At 43.8% G+C, this 11,533-nt stretch overlaps 1 protein-coding gene across 7 annotated transcripts in view; it reads right to left on the bottom strand.

The window, feature by feature from the left end:
* LOC138765111 (protein FAM72A) overlaps positions 1-10,156 on the bottom strand; it is a 46,713-nt gene extending 36,557 nt beyond the window's left edge. For 4 of the 7 annotated variants that reach the window (XR_011358481.1, XM_069941875.1, XM_069941873.1 and 1 more), the window contains exons 1-3: positions 8,103-8,630; positions 5,139-5,216; positions 137-261 (exon numbers count right to left, since the gene is read on the bottom strand). Coding sequence is in view for 6 of the 7 variants with exons in the window: in XM_069941875.1 (XP_069797976.1) it covers positions 137-261; positions 5,139-5,216; positions 8,103-8,248 (349 nt within the window). In the remaining variant the exon portion in view is untranslated. The other 3 variants (XM_069941871.1, XM_069941870.1, XM_069941872.1) reach the window with 3 other exon arrangements.
* Positions 10,157-11,533: the final 1,377 nt, after the last annotated feature.

Consider the following 11,533-nt stretch of genomic DNA (forward strand, 5'->3'; position numbering starts at 1 on the left):
ACAGGCGAAACAATATTTCATGGTCCAATAAATAATAACAAGGCTATCAGCTCTCTGCGCAAGTACAATACCAGCTGTCTGGACAATGGAGGTACAATTCTGCAGTTTTCCAAACTCGGTTTGACAATATGCTTACCAGAGGAATCCAGTCTATTGACAGCATAGATCACCTGGCTGTGAAACATCCAGAAATGTCCATTGTTGCAGGAAAGCAGACAAGGTTTGCATGGTATGACCACATGGTAGCCAACAGCATTGCCACTGTAAATAAGAAGAATGTGGTGATTATGTAAGATTTGTTTCAGAGATGCTGCCAAAGGCAATACAATTATGTCTTTTTCCTTTTACGAAAAGCTTAATCATGAACATCTTGCGCATCAACAAAGTTAAAATCAATGCAATATATTCATTATATGTTCGAAATGAATACATTTTACATGATAGGAATATTAAAACATACTGCAATTCTTAAAAATGCTCAGGAATTAATGGCCTAATGGATAAAAGTGCAGGCATATATAATGGAAGGAATTTGTAACTAGATCTATGCCGCCACATCAATGACTGCATTGTTGCTGCCTTCTGCACCCGAGAGGAACATCAATTTTATCACCTTCACTACTAACTTCCACCTGGTCTTCAAATTCACATGGACTATCTCCAACACCCCTCTTCCCTTTCTGGATCTCTCTGCCTCCATCTCAGAAGATATCAGCCATCCATTGACATTTACTGCAAACCCACCAACTTCCACAGCAGCCTAGACACCACCTCCTCCCACCCTCTCTCTTTTAAGGATGCCTTTTTTCTCTCTGCTTCTCCATCTCCACCATACCTGTTCTCAAGATGAGGCTTTCCACTCCAGAATATCTGAAATGTCCTCTGACTTCCCTCTTTTGGATCTAATGATGCCCTTAGCTGCATTTCCTTCATTACTTCTTTCACCCACCTCAACCCGGAACTTGGTCCTTATCATTCACCTGACCAACCTCCACATTCAGCACAACCTTCTTCACTATTTCTGCCAGTTACATCGCTATCCCACCACCAGTCATGTTTTCACTTCCTATTTTGCTTTCTACAGGGACCACTCTCTCCGGGTCTTCCTGGTTCACTCATTTATCAACACCTATCCCTCCCTGTGCCCGTGCACTTTTCCCTGCAAACATACAATGTGCAACACTCTTCCACACAGCTCCTTTTCCCATCACCATTCAGGAACTTAAACAGACTCATCCACTGCATTCAGTGCTGCTAGGGTGGCCTCCTCTATATTGGCGAGACCAAATGCAGAGCAGGCGGCCACTTTGCTGAGTGCCTTTGCTATGTTGGCAATAGCTATCTGAGTTCATGGCTGCAAGCCATTTTAACTCATCTCTTCATTCCCAGAATGACCTACCTGTCCTTGGCCTCCTCCATTACCAGGAAGAGGACAAAATACAAACTATAGGAACAGTGCTTCATATTCTGCTTGGGTCTCCTGCAGCCCAATAGCATGAGCATTGAACTCTCCACTTTCAGGTAACCTGCCCCTGCTCCGTTCATTTCTCTCTTATTTTGATCCACCCAGGTACAATCACATACATCCTTCATTCAAAACACTCCCCCAACTTCCCCCATCACCTTGTTTCTTTCCCTTCCCCCACATGATTTCATCTGCCTATCATCAACACACTCAACCTGCTGGGTCCCCTTATCCCCTCCTCAACTGTTCCATCTCTCCATTATCTGGCACCAGACATCATCCTCATTCAACCCCTTGTTATCTCCAGTCACCAACTCCCAGTTTCTCTTGCTTTCTCCAGCATTCCTCCAATCTGATTCCCAGCTGCCCATCAATCCTTCCTCACCTGGATCCACCCATTACTTGCCAGCTCCAGCTTCACCCCTTCCTTTCACCTCTTTATACAGGCTACCTCAATTCCAGTGCAGGAACTCAACCCAAATTGTTGACCATCCTTTTGCCTCCACAGTTGCAGCCAGACCTGCTGAGATCGTCCAGTGGATTCTTTCTTGCTTCTGAGTCCAGCATCAGTGGATTCTTTTGTAGCAAAGCTATCATTTGCTGATCAAGTTATACTTGACGTCTTATGCTGCTAGCCATAGCTGGAGCCTCCCTGTACATGTATGAGGCCAGTACAAAGAGCACACAATAAAGAAATGGATGAAGAGGTAGAAAAGTGCATAGATTCAGCCAGGCTTGTCAAACAAGATCATGCACCTGAAAAGTCCATCTCCACTGTATGTATGGATAAGAGGAAATGATAAAGGCAGGTTGGCCAGCCAGACTAGTGAAAATTGGAGGGTTGAAGGAAACAGAAAAACTTGAAGGTACAAGGATTTTAAATTCATCACATGGTGGGTCAGTATGTCAATTTGAATGAGTGAGATTAAGTGCCGCTGAATGAGAGATAGCGAAGTTATGAAGTATGGAGATTGTTGGAGAAAACTAAACAACTATGGATCAACACTCAAAGTGGTTGTCATGCTGGTGGATCTTATAGTGGATCAGCAAGATTCATGAGTGACTTAAAAATATTTTAATCATTCTGAGTCTGGAGGAAGAAACAATGAACATAATCAACACAATTAGTCATTACAGTTTAAACTAATTTGCCATATAAATGTTTTATGACTGTGAATTTTTTTTTTCTTTTTAAAATTAATTTCATCCTGATAACAGAATTCAAGCATGAATTTATTATGCACTTATCACTTTCAATTTCAAAGGAATTGCTGTAATTCCCTTATTTGGATTAAAGCAATACAGCCAACAAACATATCAAGTAGATTATTTACAGAAACAGATTTAGTAAGTAAACAGATTATTTAAAGTAAATAGATTATTTCTTTCTTCTTCTTTGGCTTGGCTTCGCAGACGAAGATTTATGGAGGGGGTAAATGTCCACGTCAGCTGCAGGCTCGATTGTGGCTGACAAGTCCGATGCGGGACAGGCAGACACGGTTGCAGCGGTTGCAGGGGAAAATTGGTTGGTTGGGGTTGGGTGTTGGGTGTTGGGTTTTTCCTCCTTTGTCTTTTGTCAGTGAGGTGGGCTCTGCGGTCTTCTTCAAAGGAGGTTGCTGCCCGCTGAAATGTGAGGTGCCAAGATGCATGGCTTGAGGCGAAATCAGCCCACTGGCGGTGGTCAATGTGGCAGGCACCAAGAGATTTATTTAGGCAGTCCTTGTACCTCTTCTTTGGTGCACCTCTGTCACGGTGGCCAGTGGAGAGCTCGCCATATAACACGATCTTGGGAAGGCGATGGTCCTCCATTCTGGAGACGTGACCCACCCAGCACAGCTGGATCTTCAGCAGCGTGGACTCGATGTTGTCGGCCTCTGCCATCTCGAGTACTTCGATGTTAGGGATGAAGGCGCTCCAATGAATGTTGAGGATGGAGCAGAGACAACGCTGGTGGAAGCGTTCTAGGAGCCGTAGGTGATGCCAGTAGAGGACCCATGATTCAGAGCCGAACAAGAAGCAAGTTTTTAAGGAAATGTATTTTTCTGGAGTCATCGATGAAGTAAACTGGATTTATTCACCATAGCAAAAAGGAATTTAATTTGGAATGAATGAAAATGAAAGCCAACAGATGCATTGATTTTTAAAAAAATGTAATTTAATATTTCAATTTAGTTTAACTTTAATTTAGCCGTACAATGCAATAACAGGCCATTCCGGCCCACGAGCCTGTGCCATCCAAATAACCTACAACCACCATGCATTTTGAAAGGTTGGAGGAAACCGGAGCATCCGGAGGAAATGCACACAGACACGGGGAGAACATACAAACTTCTTACAGACAGCACCAGATTCAAACCCCAGGTGCTCTAACAGCGTTGCACTAATCACTACGCTAACTGTATCACCCAACCACTACACTAAGCTTGCAAACTTAACACGATGTTCTAAAAACATTTTGGTAAATGATTTGTATGAAAATAATTGTGATCTTTTGTACGGTATTTGTGGTATTTATAAAATTCCAAATTCTCATACAATTTTAAATGTAATGCTGGTAAAAATCATATAAATAGTACGTACAACTCCACTCAGCTATTTATGAAGGGTTACGCATGGTGCAGAGTGACACAGTGGTGCAGAGTGGCACATGGTGCTGCTCTCTCAACAATTTGGCAACCAGGATTCACTTCCAGGATGTGGTGTTCTTTGTGTGGAACTTCCACTTTCTCACTGTGACCAGATGGGTTTCCCTGCATATTCTGGTTTCTTCCCATATCCCTAAAGTTGCACTGGCTAGTAGGTTAATTATCCCCAGTGTAGGTGCCTGGTGGGATAATCAGGGGATGTGAATGAATGTGCTGGCAGAGTGGTCACAGAGGTAAGTTGGGGTCTCAATAAACACTCCTGATCCAAAACATTGACTGATCATTTCCACCCATGGATTCTCTCTCCAGCAGCTCATTGTTTGCCCAATAAGTAGGGGGCAATGGAATTCATGGGATTGCTTCAAGCATCACCATATGAGAAATATATGAGAAATTAATTTCCTCAATGTATGTGATAAGAACCCTTGATCTTACCACAGGGTGGCAAGGCTAGCGTAGCAGTTAGTGCAACGCTGTTACAGCGTCAGCAATTGGGACTGATGTTTGAATCCCGTGCTGTCTGTAAGGAGTTTATTCATTTTTTTCCCCATGTTTGTGTGGGTTTTTTGCGGGGGCTCTGGTTTCCTCCCACCCTGCTAAATATACCAGGGGTTGTATGTCAACTGGGTGTCACGGGCTTGTGGGCCAAAAAGGCCTACAACTACACTGTATATCTAAATTTTAATTTTAATTTTCTGACTGATATCAAAAGTCCATCCACTGAGTGAGTTGACAACTAAAGAACATTAATGAAAGCAAGAGAAATAATTTGTTTTTGTTAAGAAATTCGAGGAAATGAAACAAACAAGAGTAGATAGAGTTTCAAGTAGATCAGCTAAAATCTAATTGAAGTGTTGGAACAGCTTCAAGGATCTGAATGGCCTTCCACTGATTTTATAAATTTGGAAGAATTACTGTGACTTCACTTGGTGATCAAGTTATTCTTGTCACGAGACAAAAGCAGACTCCAGACATTCAATCTTCTGCCAGGATTTAAGATTTCAAATTATAGATGAGAACAGACTTACCATTTTAAACATGCAATGTCCTTTATTTTACACTTGCAGCTTTCTGTGGAGTAGCAATTTCCAACAAAGTCCACGGCCCTATAATTTAGGTCAAGACAGCATAATTAACAGCTTCAATCTCTGTAACTCAGTAGGACATACCCAACTAGAGAGTTACACCAATATTCACACCAACATAATCGTCAAAGTAATGGCTATCACCTTTGAATTATTGAAGTTGTCTCAGCCTGAATAACAGGTGTTCCACATGCATTTACCAATTAGCACCCCACAATCTTTGTGGTAGTATTTTCAAGTGGGTTGACAATAGGTGTGACCAGCCCCAACTGCAATAGCCTCAAGGTCAGATAAACCAATACTTCCATTGATGTTTAAGCAAAGGGAACTGGTTTGGATAGAAGCCAGGAAATTGCCAAAGTAAACAGAAGCATACCCAGCAATGAGAGGAAAAGAAGTAGAAATAAAATGCTGGAGAAACTCAACTGATTAAATAGTGTACTTTATGTAGAAAGATAAAGATACATAACCAACATTTCGGGCTTGAGCCCTTCATTAAGGTATGAAAAGATGTAGGCAGACTCCTGAACAGAATGATGGGGGAAGAGGGAGGAGCTCAGTCCCAAAGAAAGGAAGTAATAGGTGGATAAGGGAGTGAGGGCACACGAGCAAACAGGGGGAGGAGGGAAGGCTCAGTGAATGGAGAGGGAAGGGGATGGAGAGCTAGAGGAAAGAAGACAACGAGAAAGGTAAGGGAGGGAGAATGGAGAGTAGGCTAGCAGAAACTGGAGAAGTCGATGTTGCTGCAACTCAGTTGTAAAGTGCTCAACAGAAAAATCAAGCATTGTTCCTCCAATTTACAGGTGGTCTTGAGGCCAAGGACAGACATGACAGCATGGGAGTGGGGCATGGAATTGAACTGGTTGGCCACTGGGAGATCTCTGTCACTGATGCGGACAGAGTGAAGGTGCTCAATTAAGCAATCTCCCAGCCTGAGCCCAGTCTCTCCAATGTAGAGAAGGCCATAAAGGGAGCATCAACTGTAGTAGATAACTCCCATGGATACCCAAGTGAAGTGTTGCTTCACTTTGAAAAGACTGCCTGGACCCCCGAACGGTGATGAGGGAGGAGGTGATGGTGCAATGTGGCACTTCCTGGGGCCAGAGGGGAAGGTACTGGGGGGGGGGGGGGGGGGCAAAACAAATGGTGGGAAGGGATGAGTGGATGAAGGAGTCACAGAAGGAGCAATCTCTCCACAACTTACGCTACTTGGCCTTAATCTTTCACAGACATTCCCATTATCCTGTCTACCTGGCCCTCCCCCCTCCCCTACCCACCCACCCACTCTGCCACAGGACACCCAGCCTCAGACCTGTTCTTTAACTCATAACAATAGTCGGTCTAGTTGTGTTTCTGCTTAATGGTGACCATCAAGATATGGATGATTGGGAACTCAATTAAGCTAATATGAAAAGGCAAGGGAAAAATAGTTCTTATTTACATGGGGCTTGTAAGTTGTAATCTATGTATTCAAAGGAATAAACAAAAGTAATGAGCTGGTATAGGAGTTTAGGCCTCAACTTTAATCATTTTAATAATTTTTTTTATAAACACTTTACCTCGCATTTTGGCTTAAAAAATTACTATACATAACTGAAACTGATGAATATATTCACTTTGTTATGTTTCAGAAATGTCAGAACATACAGAATATCTAGTTTCACTCTGATGCTGGATGAGGTCAATTGTCATTCTCAACTCAGTTTACCATAGAACCATAGCACAGAAACAGGCCCTTTGGCCCATCTGGTCTATGCCATGCCATTATCAACAGTATTCCTGTTTTTAAATCACCAAAGGAAAAAGGAATGTACAGTCTATAAATTCCTAACCTGTCTGATCATGTTACTTAGTATATTTTAAAAATCATGAACAATCATTACTTAGAATTCAGAGCAGGCTCTTCGGCCCAAAAAGCCTATATTTCTATTCTGCTGCGTGTCCCCTCCCACATTACTTCATTTGACTCCACCAAAATAATTTATTCCTTTTCGTATCTGGCTGATCTTTTAAAAAAAACATGTGCCAATGGCTTTAACCTGTGACAGGAAGTGACATTTTTTCAAAAAGTCATTGAAGTATAATACCAGTCGAGCACCCCTTATCCGAAAACTGAAATGCTCCGAAGTCCAAAAACTTTTGATAAGGCCACAAGAGGAAAATTCCACATCTGCCCATGCGGGGCTCTGACCGCTTGTTGATGCCAGTTTGTTAGCAATCACCAGACCCACGTTCATTACTCACTAGTGGTTTTTTAGACTGCAGACACGTAACGGCACAATCGAGGAATTTTGCCGCTAGCAGTTTAAAAAAGAAATGTGCAGGAGTTTTGAGTAATTTCCTAAATCGCGATTTATCCTACAGGACCCCTACAACTTTTTGAAGGAAGCCTGCAGTGTAAATCATACCCGAAAAAATTCATTGTCTGTTATCCATTCTATTGCACGTCCAGCCAGTGTGAACAAAGTAATTATATTAATTTTTTTTTAGCGATTTTCCCAATATTTTTTTAAAAATCCATCCAGCAGAATTTCTAGTATCTGGTGCTGCATTTACCTTCTTTTGTAAGCAGAGATCAAGGTTTTTTTTTAATTCATCCTTGCCTAAAATGCCACGTTTGAGTGTAACAAGGCGTTGAAAAAAATAAAATACAGTGAACTGTAATCTTTTGATTAAAACACAGCATGGGAGGTGGAGACTGAAAGCCTGCCGTTGTTCGTTGTTGTTGTTTAACAGCTGATACAGGTATTCTGCTGATGCTCATGTAGTTCCAAAATCCGGAAAAACAAATCCCAACTCGAAAACACTTTCGGTTCCAAGCATTTCGGAAAAAGGGGGTACTTGACTGTAAATCCTGTGATACAACATCGCTGAACAAAATGCGTAACATCACGTTCTGGTCCTTACCTTGTCGGGGGGATGTCCGTGGAGTACAGTTCCACGTCTGTGTCAGAGAGCAGGACTGCCCTCATGCCTCGAGCGCACAATATATGATTACAGAACTTGCAACACAGCAACGCAACAAGTTTGTTTTTAAAGGTTACCGTTGACATCTCTCTCTCTCTCTCTCTCTCTCCGTGGATAATTATTAAACCTACTTTTTAAAAAAATGTTTTCAATATTGGCTTCTCCTTTCTCCCGTAGTGAACAATCAGGGCGAAATGCAGATCTCGAATTATTAAGCCTGATCACTAACATTGTTTAGCACTGCATCGTCCGAATGTACGCCTGAACAAACCGAATCCTACAACACCCCACCATTTCCTTCATGCCTCCCATCTCCAACACAAATCTTGCGCTCTGAATTACATTACAAAAAACTATGCCTCCCCTGCAATTTCTCACTAACCTCGCTTTTTTTTTCGCTGACACCTAATACACACGACTTCAGGGCAAGTGGGCGCCGGGTCAAGGACAAGGCTGCCTTAAATCCAAGTATTCTCACCATCAGAGTGTTGCTTTCTCTTGCCCTCTGGTATCTCTTGCTCCCTGGACCTGAAACTGGCCTTTAAACCCACCCCTTGTGTTCACAGCGGGGCTGACTGAAATTCAGTTTCTAACCTGCGCTCTACAGCGTTTATCTGTACATCTCTCTGTTGCACCAGCATAATTCTACCCTTCTAATCTCTCCTGTTGTCCTTGAAGGAATATACTGCTTCTCAGGAACCAAGTCTGATAAAACCTGTCCAGCAGCAGTAGTGCTTTTTATCTTCAGTTTATTTCTCGGCATGTAACAGACCTACCTGGGCTCGGTGTTTTATTAAATTTAGGGTGCACGTTTCCTCTCACACGTTTTCTAGCCCTGTCTCGCAACTTCTCCATCTGCACAAAAGTGCAGGAGAAACTCAACAGCATCTGAAGTTTTTTTTTTAAAAGCGTTAACTGCTTCTCCCTTTGCCCATTTATTTCAGACTGCCCTGCATTCTTCGAATTAATGTTTGCGTCCAAAAAATGCACCGATTTCCTTGCATATTTTTCAACTCAGCTTTTCAATTCTCTGCACCTGCAGCTTTCACCCTGGCTGGAACCTCGATCTCTCTGCCTGCCTCCTTTAAAATGCACCCTCCCATCTCTGTTGCCCTTTCGGCTTCGCTGCCTGTAGACACCCTCAGATCTCTCTGCTTGCACCCTCAGCTTCTCCCCTCATCTCTCTGCTTGCACCCTCCAATCCGTCTGCAGGCACCCTCAGCTTCTCTACCTGCACCCTCCTGTGTGTGTGTGTGTGTGTGTGTGTGTGTGTGTGTGTGTGTGTCTCGCGCGCTTGCACCCTCCAATCTCTCCACTGCGCTCTCAGCTTCCCTACCTGCAGCCTAAACTCTCTCTGCTTGCACCCTATACTCTCTCTGCTGGCACCCTATACTCTCTCTGCTGGCACCCTATACTCTCTCTGCTGGCACCCTATACTCTCTCTGCTGGCACCCTATACTCTCTGCTGGCACCCTATACTCTCTCTGCTTGCACCCTATACTCTCTCTGCTTGCACCCTATACTCTCTCTGCTGGCACCCTATACTCTCTCTGCTGGCACCCTATACTTTCTGCTGGCACCCTATACTCTCTCTGCTGGCACCCTATACTCTCTGCTGGCACCCTATACTCTCTCTGCTGGCACCCTATACTCTCTCTGCTGGCACCCTATACTCTCTGCTGGCACCCTATACTCTCTCTGCTTGCACCCTCAGCTTCTGTGCCTGCACCCTCCCATCTCTTTATTTGCACCCTCAGCTTCTGTGCCTGCACCCTCCCATCTCTTTATTTGCACCCTCAGCTTCTGTGCCTGCACCCTCCCATCTCTTTATTTGCACCCTCAGCTTCTGTGCCTGCACCCTCCCATCTCTGTGCCTGCACTCCCCGGTCTCCCAGTTCACGGTAGCCGCAAAGCCCCCCCCCCCCCCAACCCCCCTCCCCACCCCGATTTCTCCAAACCTGCCCCCTCGCTCAGCCTGCTCCAACTGACAAACGATCTCGTCACCTTGACAATTCACAATGGCAAGTTCACTCAACATTCAAATTCGGGAGCTCTTTTGCTATTGGTTGGATGAAGGCGGCGGCCCGATTGGCTCGTGTCAGTTCTTTTCGGTCTGACATGAAGCAAGAGCCCGCTGCCGCGATGTCATCCGGTTAAATGTCTCCGAGTGAAAATTAGGCACCTGCCACTGGCGGGGTATGTGGGCGCTGAATGAGTGAGACTATAATCATTCTAGCAGATTCAAGGCTGGAAACTTTTTAAAACTTATTCTCTATTAATGGTAGTCAAGTTTATTGTCAAGTACAACCCGACGAAGCTGCGTTCTCAGGTCCTCGGTGCAAACCCTGCAGACACACAACTAGACATTACACAAGCATCAGATACGCAGGACAAGTTTTCCTATATACAAATAAGTAAATATTGTCTTGTATATATGAGGCTCTGTTGGTGTAAGCAATATTCTCACTGCCCTTGGGCAGTTCCTCAGCCTGGTGATGCTGGCTCTGATCCTCCTGTACCTCTTCCCCCAGTGGGAGCATCTCTGCAGGGTGGAAGGAATCCTCGATTATTTGGCGCGCATTCTTCAGACAACGATGGAGGGGAGAAGGGAGACTCCAGTATGACGGTTACATCATATTTTATATTGTACATAGATATTTTTGTGAAGGAGGTAGTGTAGGTCACAAACAAACACTTCACAAAACAGATCTCCTTTAAAATGCAAGAGCTTTGCTGAAGGTGAGTCAGGCAGGCACTGAGACCTTTGGAAAGACAATAAAACAAGGAGGCTGCTTTGCGAAAGAATCTCAAAAGCAGGTGTAAGTGGATTGCTGTTTTGAAAGCAACCCAGAAGTTTGGGTCCAGTACCGCAATCTGCCTGGTTGCAGTTTACTGTTGTAAGAAGCTCATGTGGTTTTGCAAGCAGAGAGAGAGAGAGAGAGAGAGAGATAAAACTGGTTTCTGCAGTTATGGCAAACTGGCAGCTTGTTGAGACCTCATTTTGAAGACGGGTTGTGAGTTCTGAGTTCAGCCTGTTGAAAACCCTTGTGGTCCATACAAGAGGAAATGGCTGGCTGGAGTGTTTCACCTGAAACAAGGGAAACAAAAGAAACTCTGCAAAAGAAGAGGTTATCATTTGGAAAACCTTGATGAAGCAAGTTTCTTCAGCAAGACACTTAAGTGGTTGAATGGAGGGAATCAGTTTGTGTGTGTCCAATGAGCAACAAATCTCTCTCTCTCTCTCTCTCTCTAAAAACTGACAAGAACCTTCCTGAATGGTAACCAATTACTTTTAAACACCAGAGTTTGGTGAAAATTCATAAATGTTACATTCTGTGCACAGTGTAAGTATTGCCTGACACAACAATGAC

This window comes from Narcine bancroftii, chromosome 5, assembly GCF_036971445.1.
Source record: "Narcine bancroftii isolate sNarBan1 chromosome 5, sNarBan1.hap1, whole genome shotgun sequence".
NCBI lineage: Eukaryota > Metazoa > Chordata > Chondrichthyes > Torpediniformes > Narcinidae > Narcine > Narcine bancroftii.